The sequence below is a fragment of the Hydra viridissima genome, unplaced genomic scaffold (assembly GCF_058129835.1).
Source record: "Hydra viridissima isolate aposymbiotic clone 2 unplaced genomic scaffold, HvirCarnegie_v1 scaffold_2, whole genome shotgun sequence".
Taxonomy (NCBI): Eukaryota; Metazoa; Cnidaria; class Hydrozoa; order Anthoathecata; family Hydridae; genus Hydra; species Hydra viridissima.
In genome coordinates this window covers 11,122,003-11,142,120 of record NW_028324301.1, presented here as the reverse complement: position 1 = coordinate 11,142,120, position 20,118 = coordinate 11,122,003, and the positions used below count along the sequence as shown (strand labels likewise).

Sequence of the window (20,118 nt, the reverse complement as noted above, 5' to 3'; positions counted from 1 at the left end):
AGGAAAATCAAGTGTAAGTAAAAAATCATTTTTGTAGCTTTTTTTTAGGTCACCTAACATATATTACTCCCCATACAATACATCCCGTTGTCATAAAAAAACGCATAGCATCCAATGTCCAACCCATACATGTACAATCCATACATGTACACTTTCCATGTTTAAATGTGTTTGACCTTGCAATACAAAATTTTATAATTTCTTCATTGTTTTCAAAAAATCAGTTGCTGAAAAATAAAAATAACGCCGAAACAATTTTGAAAAAAATAAAACTAATATCTTAAGAATCTTTTATTTAAATATATTTGAGTGGTTTCTACTAACAACTCAAAAAGATTGTTTGTATCATCTGCATGAGAAAAGGAGACTCTGAACCAAGTTAGTCCAATTCGAGTGGTAAAGCCAAACTTTCAGCAGAAGTTTGCGCAAGCAAATCAAACATTGAAAAATTAGTTTGTGACAAGCATAACACTCCTCAATAACCAGGTTGCGTATTGTCACAGTCTGAGCCGTGTCTTCAAGCTGTATCTTCATTGCATTAAGAAAACATAGTGATTAAGCTAGTATTTAGCTAGTATATAGTTTCATAATAAGTTTCAGTTAAATACAAATGGTAGGGGATGAATTCCCACTTCACAGTTCAGAAGACTCGCAAATTAATGTCATCACAATCACCAAAAACAACCAGTACCTAACTACATTCTACCCAAGAATCTCTATTTGTTGCTTGAAGCAATTAATTATTTATTCAAAAATCTCTGTAATTATTAGCCAGGGGTCATGGAATGGTTAGCTTTGCTGCACCACGGCCTACTATAATTACACGGCCGGATATCTTGCTTTTTGGAGCGAAAAATTAGAAGGGTAACTTTTTGACTTACATAAACGTATTTTAAAACAGTTTATTCAAATATTATTAATATGGTTAACACATGTGCTGTAATTTACTGTAAAACTGGATATAAAAAGAGAGAGAATCGAATTGATATTATTCCTGAAAAGCATCCACTTTTTGGATTTCCAGAAAATAATCCTGACTTATTAAATCAGTGGGTAGTATTTATCAATCGAAAGTTATGGAAGCCTAGTAAAAATTCGGCTATTTGTGCTAAACATTTTGAAGAAAAGTATTTAAAAATTGGCAAAAGAGTTACATTAATTTGGGATTTAAATCCCGTTCCAACTATTTATTGCTTACCTGAAAAAATACCATTATCAGTATATCCAACTACATCGAAGGGTAGAAAGCCACCGTCTGTCCGTCATCCATCAAATAATCAGGATGAATCCAATTTATTTATAGAGAAAGATAAAATTCACTGTTTAAATGATTTAAATAATGTTAACCTAGAAGGGTATCAGCTCAAAATATATAATGACAAATATTTTTTAATTTAGAAGTTAATCAACACTTAAGTATTTTAGAAGTTACAGAAACAATTGTAGTTGATGATTTTATGCATGTTTCCTTGTTCTATAAATCATCTTATCTTCTATTGCCTCCATGGTTTCGAAATATTGGCTGTGTATTAAAGAAAAAAAGTGTACTGGAGAATTTTCCAGCATATATAAAAAATTATCTAGAAGAAAATAGTTTATCAAATAATTTAATGACTGAACTCAATGAAATAAAATACAAAAAACCAGTTGATCGGCCAAAGTTTTCATCAAATCTTTTATGATATTCCCTTATTCTTCGATATACATCAGCGCAGGCCTATAAACTCTTATTAGAACAGTTTGCTCTACCATCATTTAGCCTTTTGAAAAAAATTAAATTGAAATCTGTAAAATGTTTACTAAACCAAAATAAAATTGACAAAGATGTAGTGTTGTTGATGGATGAAATATATTTGCAGAAAGAAGCACAATATCAAGGTGGTAGAATGATAGGTGTAGATAATGAAGGAATTTTATATAAAGGCGTAATGACCTTCATGATTGTTTCTTTAAAAAAAAAATTTAACTTTGTTATAAGAACTATACCAGAAGTAAATATTGAGGGTAAATGGCTAGCTGACCATGTTGATGAGTGCATTACATCTCTACAAGAAAATGGTTTTCATGTACGTGGTGTAGTTTCTGATAATCATTCCACTAATGTTTCTGCTTTTTCACATTTGATGCATAAATATAAGAATACCAACCATGTTAGCAGTATTACTCATCCTACAAAAAAAGACAGTGTAATATATTTATTTTTTGACGCTGTCCATCTTCTCAAAAACATACGAAACAATTTACTAAATTCCAAACGTTTTATATTCCCTGCTTTTTATTTTGACCAGTTTCATAATGTTATTGATGTACATGCTGGTGAAATACCATGGAAGTTACTTCATGATGTATACGATAAAGACCAATTACTTCAGTCGAATTGAAAAAAAGGTTTCAAATTATCTTATAAATCACTTCATCCAGGCGATAATAAACAAAGTGTACCACTTGCTCTTGCAATATTTGATCCTATAATTTCTGCAGCTATTGAAAGTTATTTTCCAGATCGGACTGATGCCTCAAGCTTTTTAAAGTTGATAAATATATGGTGGACAGTAAGTAACAGTAAGCAAAAATACAACAACAATTATTATATTGGAAATGCAGCTGTTTTGGGTGACATGAAACCTTTATTTTTGCGCAATTTAGCTGAATGGATTGAAGAATGGCAATTTTCTCAAGTTTCAAACTCTCAAAAGTTTACATTAAGTAAACAAACATCAGAAGCTCTTACGACCACTTTAAGATGCACAGCTTCACTTATTGATGATTTAATTCAAGAAGGATATGATTATTTTTTAATATCACGCTTGCTAACTGATCCATTAGAGTTAAGATTTTCAAAATATCGTCAAATGAGTGGTGGCAGATTTTTAATTGGTTTGCGTGAACTTGAGACATCTGAGCGCATTTTAGCAGTGAAAACTTTACTTAAAGAGTCAGTCAATATCTGGGAGGAAGATGTAAGAAAAGAGAGTTGTGATATATCTTTAATGAAATTATTTGATGATAAATTGCAAGAAATTTTACCAGATATTGAAGAATGCAATTTAGATTCAGAGAGCTTTGAAGTTGCTACAGTTATTTCTGGTTATGTGGTTAAAAAGTTTAATAAAAAGATCAAATGTGGTGTTTGCAAAACTTTTCTATTAGCTGAATCTGGCGAGGTACAATGCCAATATTTTGAAAAACTTTCTCGTGGAGGATTGATTTTACAAATTATGTTTCAAAAGCATTTGCAATATTAGATACTGCCATTTTTCTTATAAGAGACTCAACTCTTTGTGATCGACATGTTGCAGAACGAGTACTTAGATTAAATGATTGTGCTACTTCATTTTTATGCGATGAACATCAAGTTGTTGGTGTAAAATTTATAAATAGCGTTGTTACAAATATTTATTTTAAAAATGAACAGAAACAATTTTCTGATGAAATTAGAAAGAACAGTGTAAAGGATTTTAAAAGCAGACAGAGAAAAAAATTGAAGCTGAATTAGGTGAACTAATCAATACTAAATTGATTATTTCAATTGTATATTCTTCTTTTATTACTAGGTTTTTGTTTATCGTTTTATATCTCATTAATATTATTGAGATGTTATTTTTGAGAAATATATTTCTTTTGAGGTACATATTTATGTTAATAGAGTCATTACAAATTTTAATATTTTATTATTTAATAAAGTTATTACAATTTTTTATTGATGAATAAAGTACAATATAATTTTATTTTATTTTAGCGGTGTAAGTTTTTTAGAAACATAATCATCAGGCAAAGGAAAGTATCTAATTTATGATACATTTATCATATTTGTCAGACAAATTTTATTTTGTATACACACTTCCGTAAATAAAACCCCTGTAAAAATCATAATTTTAATTGCGGTAAGGGTGGCCAAACATTCTACACGATATATTTTTGTTTTGAAAAGTTACCCTTCTAATTTTTCGCTCCGAAAAGCAAGATATCCGGCCGTGTAATTATAGTAGGCCGTGGCTGCGCATATCATGGTAGACAATTCAATGGTGATGATTGCATAAAACTCCTGAAAGGCTTAGAAAAACTGTACAGCTTTTTCAAACCTTAAAGATTTTTCAAGCTCACAGCTACATTTATACCATCTCACTGTTTAAAAATGTTGTCATTTCATGCTTTTAATAACAATTTGGATCCTGAATATGAAGCAAAAGTTTTTATCTTTAAAAAAGTTAAATTATTCTTCCCAATTCTGTCACACCTAAAGCACATGCGATTTTTTACAAACAAGATTATTCTCACGCAGACTATTCAAAGCAGCTTCTTAAATATATTGTAAATAAATATGGATTGCAACAGAAAGTATAACTATTATGTAGAATCATAATAGTTAATGTGGATTGCAACAGAAAGTATAACTATTATGCAGAATCATAATATTTGTTGTGGATTGCAACAGAAAGTATAAATATTATGTAGAATCAGAGAACGATGTTTGTTTAATGTTTATTGTTGCATCAGAAAAAATTGTAGGTGTAATATAGGTTTTCAGAAAATGAATAGAAAATTCATATTTACTCCAAAACTGTTTCTTTTTTTTTTTGTAAAAATTGAATGAAATTTAAAATTTTACATTGCGATTAGAGAATTTTATTTAAAATAAACTTTTTTTAAAATTTTTTTTTTAAAAAGCAAAAGGCAAAATCTTTCTGTGGTTAAAATAATGAAAGATAAGAAAAAATTTATAAAGTCTCTCAGACTTTAAACAAAGGATTTAAAAATTACTTGCAATGATCTGCTATTAGAGTGTTCTATTAACCTTCAAAAAGATTTTTTTGAGGAAGTTTAGTTGATATTAGGTCCTCATATTTTCACATATTGAGAAAAATTCGCTGTTGAATTAAAAAGTTTAATGTTTTTATCTCGTTTCCTCTTGTGTAAGCTGAAAAATATTCTTTTATAAGTATTGCTTGAAAAGAATCAGCTTTAGTGGCACGAATAGGATAAAAAGATAAGAACGATTTCTGCTACTATAAATACGCCTTTCACGGTCGACTTAACTTTTCTGGTTTTTGCGCTAATCGAAACCGTACAAAATGATAGTTTTACTGCCGGTAAAACCGATTGTTTACATTTTTTCAAAAGAATGCATGAATGGAATATTTTACAAACGGCCTTTATAGCTTTTCTTTTGTGTGAATATTTTTACCAGGGATTTTAATTTATTTTTTTATCTTGCTTATTGTAAATTCTGGTCTGAATTTTATTTTTTTGCAAAGTATTTTAAAAGGTAAATGGACTTATTTTATATGATTACTATTAGTAGTTTAAGGTAACCTAAGCATACATATCACTATTTCATATGTATAGTTTTATAGCGAATATTACATTTCGTCGCTGTATCTGGATTAATTCAAAAATTTTAAATTCCATTTAAATCAAAAGTTAATTATTAAAAATGATTAAATTTTTCTACTTTATTCTCAATGGTTTTGTTTGTTAATTTTATTCTACTTGTTCATAATTCTTTAACAAATCTTGATTTTTTAATTTCAATCATTTATTTCCAATTGATTGATAAAATATTTAGTGTTTTTTTTTTTTTTTAGAAATAGAAATTAATATGCAGCAATTAATAAATGTGTCAGGTTTCAAGCTTTTTACAAAGCTTCATATACAGTAGCTAACTTTGAATGAGAAAAAGCTTTCTTAAAAGTTGTGATCTCATTTAATCATCTGCATTTATGACATTAGATGATAGATATAAAGTGGTCAGTTTTTATCCAGTAAGTGATTTTGTTATTTAAAAATAGCTGCTCATCAAGTTTTCTTAGTTCAATCAAGTTGTCTCCCTTATTTGGAATGAATAAATTACTTCACTTTATTAACAAATTGTTTTTTCCCAAGAGTATTTAGTTTTCACTGTCTTTTTTAATGCTATTTCTAGTACAGTAAGACAAATATTTTGCTTATTAGTAAACAATAAAATGCTATCTTTAAAATGAGATTTTTTTCGGCAATTATGTTTTGAAATAATCCTCTTCTGGGTATATTTATCTAAGTTGAAATTTAATGGTATTCCAATTGAAATTTGCACACACCATAAAGTTTGAAATCAAAGCATTTTAAAAGAAAGGTATTCCAAAGTTTTCTTTCATAAATAGGAACTAAAAATCTAATTCATTAATAGCTTAAATTTAATTTTGTTACCTGAAAACATTAACAAAAAAGTTAGAAATAGCTAAAAGCTATGTAAAATTGTGTAAAACCAAAAGTTGGTTTTCCTATCAATTTTATTGCTATTTCAAGAAATTGATTAAAAATACACTTGGTAAAATTTGAATACAATGTTGCATCCTATGATGATCAATGTGAAAATTAGCATAAAAATTATTATTATAAATTCAATTATATTTTTTATACAGACTGTTTATTCTACAGAGTATGATAGAAATTTCAATCAAGCAGCAGAAGCAACTTACATTAAAGATAATGTAGAAGTGCCTCAAGGAATTCTAAAAAACACTGAAGAAAAAAACAAAACAGTTTTTTTAAAAGACAAAAGTTTAAAGCATTCTGTTGCTTCAGATGTCTCTCAAAAGAAACGTCATTATAATCATCATCATCACCATTGTCATAAACATAGGGTACTTTGTATATTTATATTTGTTTAGTTAAAACAAGAATCATGCTCTCCTTCCCTTCTATCCTGTCCTATATTTTCTTTGTTTCAGCTCATAAAGCATTTTACAGTATGTGCCTTAAAAATCTGCACTTGCTTTGGTGCCCTTTTTTAAATTCTTTTTTTGTAGGAATCAGTGTTTTGATTTATGGTTTTGGAATCTTTGATTCATATGTAAACAAGTGATAAAAAGAAAAATTTGTTTTATTTACTATGACTGCCAAAAACAAGATTGTCATTGACCTTCATCTTTTAGGTGCTATGCCTAAGGACATTTCAGTAAGAGTTTGGCCAAATGAACTGAAAGTCAATTTAAAAAGTTTTCTGCATAGAGAGGAAACCAGGAACTGGTAAGATAAAGACTGAAGGCTTTAAAGCTAATTAGAGCAGTCAAATGGTGAATTCAGCACAATCCAGTCAGATTCATTAGAATGATGACCAAGGAATTTTCTATGAACACACAATCAGAATTGTTGTTAAATATGACCTGAGGGCTAGAGCTAAATCCAAAAAGCACCTCATTACTGAAGAAGTCAAAGCCAAACAAGTTGAAAGAAGTAAGAAACTTTTGTCCATTCTTAAGAAAGGTCAACCAAAAATTCTGTTCTCAGATGAAAAACTTTTTAAGTGAATTTGTATCAAATTGCAGGACTAGTTGCTACATTAGCACCTCAAAGATAGAAGGTGTTCCAGAGTTCATTAGGTTCATGTTCAGGATGAATCATCCTGCTTCTTTGATGATGTTTGGAGTTGCGGCCTCAAATAGCCTTAAGATTCCCCCCCCCCCCTTTTTTTTTTTTTTTTTTTTTTATTAATTCAGGAGTCAAAATCAATTCAGATGATTAAAATCTTGGGCTATGCCCATGACCAAGATCATGTCCGGTCATGAATTGCCTCTAACTTTGATCCTGATGCCAATTTTGTGTACACAAGAAGGATAGGGTGCCACCTCATACAGCCAGAAAGACCCAGGAATGGCTCAGAAAAAACATACTTGTTTTTTTGGAGAAAGTTTTGGGGCCACCAAGCTCCCCAGATTTAAACCCTCTAGACAACATTATATGAGTCAAATATCTGTGAATCTTCCCCACAACTGTATTAAAGCTCTGGAAGCCTCTATCATCAAGCAGTGGAATGCCATGCCCAAGGAGTATGTCCTGAAAACATGTAATAGGTTCAGGCCCAAAATTGAGGTTGTGATTAAGGCCAATCATTCACACATTGAGAAACTTATTTGAAATTTATGGAAAAATGACATGAAGTAGATAACTTTGAGAAAAGTATTTTCTTGTTTACTTGTTCTTACAACCTACTATTTTTAAAAATTAGTGCAAATTTTAAGGGTGCATACTGTAAATTAAATAAATAGATATTAACTTTATTTTTATGTTTTTTTATCAGGTGAAGCCTTCTACAAATAAAAGTGCTCATTCCTCATTATATAAAAATTTTGACTTTTCATCTGAAAAGTTGAAACGAAATGAAGTTTTTCTGTCTGCTGCTGGCATTCCTTCCTCAGAATTCAGTCACTCTCCATTCATACAAAAAAAAAAGGTTGTTGCTCATCAAGGAGACTGTCTTTTGTTGGGAGATAATAATGCTTTTGATGGATATCTAAAGCAGGATGATGACTTACATCGCTACAAGCGCAGTAATATAATGGATGATTCAGTTTACCAGCCTGAACCTTGCCTGCAAAGAAAAAAGATTACTTTGTACAAAAAGAATCATAACATACTGTATACATATACAACTAAAGAATTCAATGATTCAGTTGTTCTACCTGTCTTTTCCAATGATGCTTTAGCAGAACCTTCATTTCAAAGTCGTCGAAAATATTTTGAAAATAATTACAGAAGTGAGAAAGATGGGCGACACCATGTTTCTAAAACTTGTTTGGATCTTGAAGTATGGCTGAGATTATTATTAGTTCTTTATCATCTTGATACATTTCTTCTAGTTTTATATGTTTAGGAGTGGCAAATTTCAACATCTAATTCAATATAATTTGAGAAATTGTGTTTAAAGTAGTTGATTTAATTTGGAATTTTTTTCTCTTACTGTTAATAATAGAAACCTTTTTATCTGAATAATAATATGACACATGATTTCTGATTTGGAAAAATATTATATTAGCTACTTTGTTTACTCTAAGATTTTTTGCTATTACTTTTAGGACACAAAAGATCTTTCTACTTTTAAAACAAAACAAACTATCTCCAAATACCATGCTCATAAGCTGAAATGTTCTGCTGATCATTATCTTACAAGCTATAGTCGAGATTATTCTTCAATGCTCAGAGAGTTATCTCCAACCATAGCTGCAGATTTAGCATTACAAGCAAACAGAAAGTTAAGAGATTATCAAAGTATCTTGCTTATTAAATTTATATATTTGTTTTATTACTTAACTTGTTCACAATAAAAAAATTGAATCAGGAAAATAAAAAATATTTATGGAAGGTAAAATTGTTTTTCTTTTTTCTCTTTCACTAAGAAAGATTTTTCTTTGTACTTTTCAACAGTTCTTTAGCTTCAGCTTTAGTAACTTTAGTGGTGCAGTTATGCAGAAACCTTGATTTTTACATTCTGTTATGCAATGAGATGGCATAAAAACGAAAGTTGGTTATAAACGTAAAAACAAAAAAAAATAAAAAAAACAATTTTCAATCATATAGACTACAACATTGAAAGTTAAGTACTATATACCAATCTTGTAGATCTTTTTTTCAAGAGATATTTATTGCTTAAACTTAATTCCTTTCTAGCAAATGCAAGAAGATCAATTTCTGAAAATACCATAATAACAGCAAAGGAAAACGAGCAGTAAGTAGAAGTCTTACTTTACAATTCTTAACATAAAGTTTACTTGTTTAAAAATTGTCAAAATATTTAGAAAAAATATTTTATTACTTAACTTATGCTTTTAAACTAATTTTGATTTTTTAGTTCAAATATTGCAGATGATAAAAAACGCGCTAAATCCGCTGAAGTAAATAAAAAACGCACGAAATCATCTGAAGTTAATAAAAAATGCACCGAATCAGCTGAAGATAATGAAAAACTTACCAAACCAGCTGAAAATGATGAAAAATACACCAAATCAGGGGGAATATCTGATGTTAGCGCTTGTTTTTTTATGTATTTTTATTTACTTAATAGATTAATTTTATTTACGTTTTTAAGTTTTCTTTGTTTTTGTTTTCTTCACTAAAACCGTTTTATTGTTTATTCGCAATATTTTTTATAGCGGTCTTATGTGGCGGGAAACTATGACGATCTCTTCATTGACTACTATAATCGGGTACTCTTTTGTTTAACTTTCTAGAGTAAGTAGGTTTTAGAATGCTAGGGTGATCTAGTTCAGTTGTCGATGAAGGATTTATTTATTTCCTTCGCTCTCCCCTTTCCATGCTAAAAATTTCCAACCTGTTTTTAGTAAACTTTACCGCAAAATTAACGCACAACTTCTACATTTCGATTTATTTTAATTGTCGTCAATATTATCATATATTTTGACAAACATATTAAGAATAGAACACATGAACACAATTATTTCGATGAAAATAATAAAATTGACTTTGAGGATGGTGAAAAAAAAAATAACCCTTACAAAAAAACCCAGTGAACTTCCAGTGAAAAATTGTTCCAAAACCCAGCGAACTTCCAGCGAACTTCCAGTGATCTTTTCCAGCGAACTTCCAGTGATCTTGTTCCAAAACCCAGTGAACTTCCAGTGAACTTTTCTAGTGAACTTCCAGTGATCTTTAAAGATCACTGGAAGTTCACTAGAAAAGCTTTCATAGCTAATTAGCTATGAAAGTTAACTTTCATGTTTATATATAAAAATTGGAAGTTTAGCGAATTCGCTGGAATTTTATTTTTTAGGATATATTTTTTTTTAAAACTTTCATAAACATTTTAAATATTTAAAACCGTGAAGCGCGAAATAAGACAAATTAAGCATAGGAAAAAAAAAAGTTTAATATAACATTTATTTAAAAATATCGATATTTAGAATAAAAATACAATGTATAAGTAATAAACTACCTTAAGTATGAATACAAATTTTCATAAATCAATTTTTTTTCTATTTTAACCATTTAAACAAACAAAACAGAAAATCAGTTGTATTTTTATTTTTTTGTTTTGATAGAGATTTAAATCATAAAACATAATCTACAAAAAAATTTAATAAAGCATAATCATTTTGCATAAGCTTACACGAGCTTGTTTGAAAAACTTTGAAAAAAAATTGAATTAAAAAAATGTGTATCTCATTAGTCGAGAACCAAAAGGCTGTACGTACATTTTTTGTTTTCGAATAAATGCAATTTGTTTATTTTTCCTGATAATTTATCTAAACTTTTTTAAATTTTATTTATTAGTATATTTTAGTATATTTTGAGGCGAAAAAATCATGAGTTTAGCGGTGTGTTCGTTCTCCACAGACAAGTAATCAAAACAAAAAAAAGAAAAGAAAATCGTAAGTTCGTGAGTACGTTCGTATGTCTTTTAAATTGTGCTTGACGCATTCTTTTTTGTTTGGGACTTCGGAGCTAAAAAAAATTGATACAATATTTAAAGGACATATATAATAATTATATAAAAACATATATAAAATAAACAGTAAAATAGTAAGCAAACATAAAATAGTATAACAGGTATAAACATAATTAACTTTAAAAACCAAGGATAAATTATAAAAACAAAAACATATGTATATTTCAAAATCGATAATTACTTTAAAATAAAAAAATTTGATTGGTGACTCTGAAACATAAACCTGGCCTTACTATTAGAGATTATACGGTAATCAAAATAATTAATACTAAAAAAATATACTAAAACAATAATAATAATTACAAGATTAAAATAAAAAAATAAAAAATCAGACGAAAGTCACAAGCTAGTTGAAATTAAAAAATCCTATTATTTATTGTTTTTCTATAAAATAAAATTAAGACATAGTAGTCCTAACAAAATTTTGTTATTTATAAAAGATGAAAACTAGTGATATAATTATAATTAAATACGAAAAGTAATACAATTAAAATATAATACCTGCTTTAAAATAAGCTCTGCGCTCGTCATTAATTTTTTCACAGAGCGCAACACTGACATCATTTTTCGAAAAATTCGGAAACTTGGATATTGTAAGTTCTGTAAAAATTGCAGATAAGCAATTTCTCGTATTGAATTGATTCTGGAATTCCAGAGTATAAGTGTTAAAATTTAATAATTTTTTACCTGTTATTAAATGCAACACAGCTGGATCAAGGCCAACTTTTTTTGAAACAGAAAACTTTGAAGAGCCTTTTTTTCCTGATAGCGAAGCATTCACCAACTTATTTCTTTCATAAAAATGGCCTAATAACTGTTTGACCAGCTTTTTTCCTGTTGGTGCTGTTAAGACTCTATTAGGAATCATGTTTTCAGTGACTTCTTTGTCACTGCATATATAATCTGTTGGTTGTGTTGTATGGGAAACTAATGAATGTGCTGGTACTTGTTTTAATAGTTGTGAATGCATTGATAGTGGAAGTTGTGAATTTGTTAGCGATGTTGGTTGTGAATGCAACAATGGTGGTGGCATTTGTGGAACAGAATATAGTTGTGCTGGTAGTGAAAAAGGTGGAGAAGGCATTTGAAATGAATTTGAAGTCGATGGAATGTTTTCCGATTGAAGTCGATTGAAGTCAATTGAATTGAACAAATTTTCATGAAACGAATTATGATTGTTAAGAAAAAGTGAGGAATCAGGATGTTCATTAATGGAGTCATTAGTTGAAAAAGACTGGAATTGTTTGGGTTGGGATTGGGTTGAGAAAGGAGGAGTTGTTGGTAATGTTTGTGATAAAAGAGGTTGTATTTGTGAATTTGTTGGTTGTAAATATAATGGAGATGGTTTTGAATGGGTTGTTGATGGTTGGGAAATCAACATTTTTGCTTTCTTTCTTGGCAACTCTTCGCTTAAGTCACCTTCTTCTGCTTTGCTAACAAGCCCTAAAAGTGAAATAAAATCCATACATTTAAAAGCATAGGGCATTATAAAACTGTGGGTATTTTAAACAGAGGATTTTATAAAACAGAAAAGTTGAGCATTTAAATTTACTGAATGGTCACAAGCAGTGAATGTCTAAAAGAAAAATGAAGTACACTAGAAATAGTCATAAAACAGCTGATAAAGTAAATCGCAAATGTTTAGCTATTATAATTCCATTTAAAATTTTTAAAACATTTTATAATAAAACTCTTATTATTGTAAAAAAAAGAAATAGAATTGCCAAAATTGATCTCAGCTATGCCAGTATTTTATTTGGAATACAAATGACTGTTTACTTACTTTCTATTTTTTTGTACAATGTTGTTAGCTTCTTAGCAAAATCTTCTTTTAATGCTATAGTATGAGTATTCTAGGTATTGTAAAAATATATGACACAAAACTATATTTTATGAATAAACAGGATAGGTCAATCAATTTTTGTTTATGCATAATGTCTGCTTTTCTAAAATTGTATGATTTTGATGAGGTTCCATTTTGGAAGAGTTACAGCCATCTTTATAAATGAAACTATTAGCAGAATAAACTTACCAACAATAACTCCATTTGCTGAACTGTTATATATTCAACTCTAACAGAACCCTTAAAAGTAAACAAAGTTTTATCCAGAGTTTGAACTGATCTTGTTCAAAGTAAATTTTATAATATATAAACCTCAATTTCATTTGTTATGTTTAGCAATTTCTTATCTTTTTTTTTCTTGAGAAGTGAGCCTTTTTTCAATAATGCTTCTTCTAAACTGTCTAAATATAATAATATAATTACTATTTCATAAATGTTAAATATATCTTTAAAAACAGATGTTTGTAATACATCAAACATAAAAGACTACTAACGATGTCATTATATGAAATATCTTAAATGCTGAAAACATACGCAATTGAAATAATTAACAACTTTAAATATAAAATTTCAAAAGAAACTTAAAATATTTTCAAATTTGAAGCTTACCAACCACACATATAACTTTACCCTTCTCAATGGGGCCTTCATCTCGATTAGTAAGTTTTGTGTATCTTATATCACCCTCTTTGTTATTTACAAGAAAAGCCCTGTTAAGTACAGATGTATCCCATTCAACAGAGACAGTTCCGTTGCGAGACCATTGTACAACAGCAAACTTAGACATTATGAATACTAAGACTTAAGTCAATTTAAAGATTACAAATAAATACATAATTTTGAAAAAATTTTGAAGTAAATTATAAGTTGCTATTAAATCTAATACCTCATTAGCAATGTATAGTTATAGATCTGTATTACATAAATTTATAGATGTATATTAATAAGACTTTAAGTATTTAAAAATTGTAACAACAAATAAGCAGTTAAATATATTGTAACCGAAATTGCAACGGTCTAGGGAGACAGTAGATTAAATGAAAATTATCCAATTTTAACCAGTACCATGCTTCTGAAATTTTTTTTTTGTTAATTCACCTCCCCAAGGCTGAGAAGGCCACTACAGATGAAGAGGCTACTTAATTGTGGTTATAACCCTCTCTCAACTCTATAACTCCAAAACACAAACCTTGATGAACAAGGCCGCTGCATGAAGAAACAAGTTGAGCGCGGTACTACCAGGGACATGGTGGGGATCGAACTTGGAACCTCTCGCTTATAAAGCGAGCGCTCTACCACAACACCACTACCGCTTAAAATAACAACACTCTAATTGTTGCTGTGTAGGAAAGTGAATAAAATGACCTAGGTAACCCTAAAAAAAAAACAGTAACCCAGTAGTTATAGAAAATGTAAATATTAACTTTATAAAATAAAAAAACAATTCTAAAGAAAAACAATATTTTTAAACCAGAAGTTTTTACAAAATTGACAAGCCAACATAAACTGTTGAAGGTTACATGTAATTTTTTATCACAAATATAAAATGCAACAGTTTAAAAAAAAAAAATAACAATTCACCAAAAAAAAATTACAGTTCACCAAAAAAAATTATAGTTAACAAAAAAAAATTGCAGTTTACCAAAAAAAGAACAGTTCACCAAAAAAAAATTATGTAAACAGCTCACAAAAAAAATTACAATGTTACAAACAAATCATCATGCAAAGATAAAAAGCAATAATAATACAAATAATAATATTATGCAAAGAATAATTATAGAAGAGTTAAAAAGGGCATAAATCAGGAATACTAACAACACAATCTTCAACCAAAAAAGCTTTTTGTATAATTTGCTCTGCAAAAATTATAGATAGACATTCTGCATAAGTATACATAAAAATATGCTTAGCTGCTTTCGGACTTGTTTTTAAAAATCTAACACAAGCAAAAACATTCATCTCAAAGATAAAGAAATATTCAATACTACAAAATGATCCACAAGTAAGTTTAACAAGTGAGTCACAATGACGAACATTCTTATGACGAATATGGTAAATGTTTTTGGCAATAGAAACTTTGTAATATTTTTGAATTTCAAAAATATGCTTACCTAAATAATGCTCAAAAAACAGTTTCTCACAATAAGGAATATTATAATTACAGCCTTTATCTAAGACTTTAATTGAGCCAATAATAACTCCTTTAAAATTAAAATTATAAGAAAATAACATGTCATCCAAAAAGTCAATGCAATCTTCGTCTATAATATTAGAATGAGAAGCTTGAATGTTACATGTAGTTAAATATGAAAATCGATCTATTACTTGAGTAGATATATCTTGAGTACCATTTAAAAGAGATAAAATAATGCCATTAAAATTTTCAAACTGATGACAAGAATAAGATAATAAAGGCCCCCATAGACGAGCACATGAGGGAAGATGAAGTAATTGGTGCACATTATAAGACATATTCTCTCTACCATACAAACCAGGAAATTCGTAAACAAATCGATTAATTAATAATGTGGCTTCATTAACAACACTTTCAGATAATACCTTATTATTTAACATAAAAACAACATTAGATAAAAGAATAAAATGATCAAAAAACTGCGGAAGCAAAATATCACATAAAATAACAGGACCATAAAAAACTAAAAAATTAAAAAACTCAACACCTTTCCAATGCTTTATGCAACTTAATGATCGTGGAGTCCGCCTTATATTGCTTGGCACACTAATTACAGATAACCGATTATTTATAACAGTACAGTGTCTACGAATAGAAAAAATAGAACCAGAATAACAACTATCAAACCAGAAAGAAAACATAGCTTTCATAACACCAAGCTCTATACAGTGCAAATTATCAACAACTGTTCCATTTACACAATCAAAATTAGGCAATCTTACTAATGGTGAAATATCTAAAAACCCTTCAACCACATTAACACAAAAAAAATCTGTATTGCTTCTACAATTCATAGTAACATCAGAAAATGGATAAGTCATACAAGACCCCCTGCCTTTTGGAACTCTTTCCCCTCTAGAAGAACACCAATGACAACCATTATAACCATTAAATTGCCTACGACAAAAAACCAGAGCTCTTGCAATTGTATCACATGAAAAAATAGATACATGAAAAAAAACACGAACATTATTAGATAAGAGTATACCATTAGTGGATAGGTTAGTAAAAATATCAACAAAAGGAGATAAAAATAATTGTATATTTGGTTTTTTAAAACCCGACCAGAGACCAAAAAACAAAATATTAGTAATTTGCAATGAATATGGAAAACTATGAATGGATGCTAGCAAAGGCCACAAGGACCACTTTGATGATTTGAAAATGGGAACTCCATCAGTATTAACAACAAGTCTAATTGTTGCTTGCCCATTTTCTTCAAGATCTGCTAAATGTATCCAATTGTTATCGCAAGTATTTTTAAGCTGTTTGTTTATGTTTAAAATATGAAAAAAATTGCATTTCTTATGAAGATAGGATGATGTAAAATATTTCAAACATTTTGGACACTGCTTATTAAGACTTAAAGCAACTTCACAAACATCACAAAAAAAAACTTTTTCATATAACTCTTTTTCCTTCTTAAAAAACTTCAAAAACAAATATTTAGATGTAGGCAAAACACTGTGTGGCAATAAAATAGTTAAGAGAGTTAACAACGCCTCTAAGGCTTCGTAGGACAAATTAAAGCGCAAAACAAAAGTCATTATGCATAAACATGCATTAGAGACATTTATCTTTGCCCCAGGATACAGAGGTGGACTCTCTGAACTTTCATTTTCATCAAACTCATCATTGATTGTTTCATTTTTTGGTTCATCTAAGTCAGATAAATGATCCATAAATTCATCGTCAATAGAATTATTGTCATCAGAGGTGCTCTCATTCTGTTGTTGAGCACAGTTAACTTTTGACATCCTCCATTGTGTTGTTCTTGGAATACTTACTTCGCCTGATTGCCATTTCTTGTAGCGACCAATTCTAGGCATCTAAAATAAAAGAGGCAAGCAGGCAAAATTAAACTTTAGTTAAACAAGATTAACATCAGAAAGAGAACAAGAGAAACGATTGTACTAAACCTAATTGTGCTTAAATAACAATGATGCTTATTTAACAGCTAGTTCTTTAGTATATACAATACAAACTATACTTTTATTTGATGAAAATTTTTTTATCAAGTGTATGATGTATATATAAATATCAAATGCATATATATGTTAAATGAAGGTGTTTAAGCGGTATAAAATTTTATAATTTTATTTAAATTTTATAATTATTCAGAAAATTTAATATTCTTTTGAAAACTATAAAACTTACAAAATATCTATTCTGATGAGTCTTAATTGATGAAATTTTCTGATGTCTTAATTGATGAAACACAGTGTAAAATGAAATAAGTTTGATAAATGATTTTTACTAATTTATTATTGCTATGTTCTTTTAAGAACATTGAGCCCTCTATTTTAAGAATACATTTAAAATTATTCGGATATATACGTGTATATATATATACGTATGTATATATATATACGTATGTATATATATATATATATATATATATATATATATATATATATATATATATATATAAATACATATATATATATATATATATATATATATATATATATATATATATATATATGTAAATACATATATATATATATATATATATATATATATATATATATATATATATATATATATATATATATATATATGTGTATATATATATATATATATATTTTGAAATTATAAGGACCCCTTAAAATATTTTTTATTCCAAAAAAATTTTAAACCTAGTGTTTTTGTATTAAATAGAACACATTTAGGGGGTGGGAACAAATTATTTTCAAAAATGCTGTTTTTGGGACACCCTAATACACACACACACACACACACACACACACACACACACACACACACACACACACACACAGATATATATATATATATATATATATATATATATATATATATATATATATATATATATATATATATGTATATATATATATATATATATATATATATATATATATATATATATATATATATATATATATATATATATATATAAATCAATCATTATCTATTATGTTCAATAATCTACAATAAAGAAATTTATAATAATAAATTTTTGTGAAATTATAAAGTTGAATATGAACTCGCTTTAATAAAAATGAACATACTGAACAACATACCTGTGGTTTTGGAAATTGAGTAGAACTTAAAATAATAGAAACTGAAACTGTGGATATAAAAAAACAACGTTTACTTTATTACAGAAATTGGAAAAAAATTTTCAAGATGTTATATCTGTCAAATTTCAAAAAAGTTATGTTAGCAAAAGTTATATCAATATTGAGTTATGAAACCCGCGGCGTTTTCGATTATTGAAAATCAGCGCTAAATTTCCACTCAGGTTTTAGATCACTGGAAATAAAATGACGTTTTTTGTTAAACTTCCAGTGAACTTCCAGCGAAGTCGTAAAATTTGCGGAAAACCCAGCGAACTCGGTGAATTTCCAGTGATCTTTTACATTTCCAGTGATCTTTTACATTTCCAGTGAACTTTCACTGGAAGTTCGCTGGGTTTTTTTGTAAGGGTACGTTTCTTCGGTGGTCTACAGATAATTTAAAGCACGAAGTCTTCTTCTTATGTTATCTTGACCAATAGCAATTCCACGAACCTCATCAAGTTGTATTTGGAGGCTACGTGCAGTAGTGAACCATTCTCTCATGTTCGAAGCATTAAAAATTGGTCCTCCACGGCATTGGTAACTCGTGGTCTGTCTTGGCGAACTCGTCTAGCGTGACTATTGGTTTCTACAAACCATTGTAGAACCTTACCGACATTGCGAACAGAATTGTTGCTTAAATGACAGTTATCTTTTCTACTGTTAAAACAATTTGAAACCAATACATACTCTTGTTTTAGAAGTGAGGTTTAATTACAGCGAAACATACTACTTATTAAAAGCTGGTATAATTTCGAAAATAAATAAGGGAAACGGAATAAAACCTACAAAAGGTGTAACAATAAACATTATTATCATCTTTATAATTGATAATCCGGGAAATACATAATATTTTTCAAAATAAGTCGAAATTTATAAGTGGTGCGTTAATTTTGCGGTTAAGTGTAGTTTTAATGTGATATTTCTAGTTGTTAATATTTCAGTTATCTTGTCCAGTGAAAGGTTTGTTTAGAATTCGTGTGTTGAAAATGTAGATATCAGGAATACATCAGTTCTTGATGTTTGAGATTTTTGATGCTGTTTTAAATTTTTGAGATTCGTAGAGTAGTAAAAAGTAAAGTAGATTCTCGCTTCTTGCAAGAAACTCATTTTGGGGTGATACTAAAGATGGAGTGAGATTATTTAGTTAAATACAGTTTATAGTTTGTTTTATTGTGTTTTTTAATTTGATTCCTTCCGTTACTATTAAAGAAAGAGATTTGAAAGCTAGAGAGGTTTGAAAGCTAGTTATGTTCAGAATACTATTATGGTTTTTGCATTTGTTTTTTAATCACGATGGTTTACGTGTAGATTTTAGAAGATCGTTTTTTCGCTTACCATCCGATGATATTAGAAAATATGAAAAAAGAAAGAGAAAACGTGGCAACAAACATAAGAGAACATTCTAGAGCACGAGACCAGCATTCAGATGAAAAAGTGGATTCAAGCTTGAAAATTAGAGATTTAACTTTGCGAAACAAAGAAACTGGTTCTAACGAAAGCGATCGATCTTCACAAAATCGCACTTTGTTTCATAAAAAACCCGCCGACTCCGTTTGCAGTACTTCCTCGTACGATAGTCGCTACTCGATGAGTTACAATCCATCGCTCTATTCTGATTTGACCTAACGCCCTTTTTTTATTATCTCGTAAAATTTTTTGATAAAAAGAATTTGCTTTTTGAAAACAATCGCCGGGAAAATTTTTGATATATATATTTTTTAAATATTTAATTTTACTTTATCGAGATCTAACTGAATTAATACTTCTTATCGTTAAC

The 20,118-nt window shown here is 28.6% G+C and overlaps 4 protein-coding genes and 1 pseudogene across 7 annotated transcripts; 3 read left to right on the top strand and 2 right to left on the bottom strand.

The window, feature by feature from the left end:
* Positions 1-921: 921 nt before the first annotated feature.
* On the top strand, positions 922-1,398 carry LOC149891897 (THAP domain-containing protein 3-like). Its single transcript, XM_090078023.1, has one exon. It carries the CDS (start codon positions 922-924, stop codon positions 1,396-1,398), a length of 477 nt encoding a protein of 158 aa, XP_089934149.1.
* Positions 1,399-1,457: 59 nt separating this feature from the next.
* On the top strand, positions 1,458-2,381 carry LOC149891896 (uncharacterized; annotated as a pseudogene).
* A 2,767-nt stretch (positions 2,382-5,148) lies between these two features.
* Positions 5,149-20,028, top strand: LOC145194008 (uncharacterized). Of its 3 annotated transcripts, none has more exons than XM_090078941.1 (9): positions 5,149-5,266; positions 5,586-5,762; positions 6,402-6,623; positions 8,060-8,566; positions 8,835-9,027; positions 9,427-9,484; positions 9,608-9,779; positions 9,909-9,962; positions 19,650-20,028. In XM_090078941.1, exons 2-9 carry the CDS (start codon positions 5,721-5,723, stop codon positions 19,965-19,967), a joined length of 1,566 nt encoding a protein of 521 aa, XP_089935067.1. In that variant the 5' UTR covers positions 5,149-5,266; positions 5,586-5,720; the 3' UTR covers positions 19,968-20,028. The 3 variants fall into 3 exon arrangements, with proteins under 3 accessions (XP_089935067.1, XP_089935069.1, XP_089935068.1); XM_090078943.1 differs by having other exon boundaries at positions 5,164-5,266; positions 6,418-6,623; XM_090078942.1 differs by lacking the exon at positions 6,402-6,623 and having other exon boundaries at positions 5,164-5,266.
* LOC149891895 (uncharacterized) lies at positions 11,061-14,422 on the bottom strand. Of its 2 annotated transcripts, XM_090078945.1 has the most exons (7): positions 13,674-14,422; positions 13,377-13,465; positions 13,254-13,304; positions 13,005-13,074; positions 11,909-12,664; positions 11,723-11,821; positions 11,061-11,217 (listed from the first exon to the last, which is right to left on the bottom strand). In XM_090078945.1, exons 1-7 carry the CDS (start codon positions 13,849-13,851, stop codon positions 11,174-11,176), a joined length of 1,287 nt encoding a protein of 428 aa, XP_089935071.1. In that variant the 5' UTR covers positions 13,852-14,422; the 3' UTR covers positions 11,061-11,173. The 2 variants fall into 2 exon arrangements, with proteins under 2 accessions (XP_089935071.1, XP_089935070.1); XM_090078944.1 differs by having other exon boundaries at positions 11,723-12,664.
* On the bottom strand, positions 14,512-18,692 carry LOC149891894 (uncharacterized). Its single transcript, XM_090078940.1, has 2 exons — positions 18,303-18,692; positions 14,512-17,087 (listed from the first exon to the last, which is right to left on the bottom strand). The coding sequence occupies exon 2, from the start codon at positions 17,085-17,087 to the stop codon at positions 14,850-14,852; it is 2,238 nt and encodes a 745-aa protein (XP_089935066.1). The 5' UTR covers positions 18,303-18,692; the 3' UTR covers positions 14,512-14,849.
* Positions 20,029-20,118: the final 90 nt, after the last annotated feature.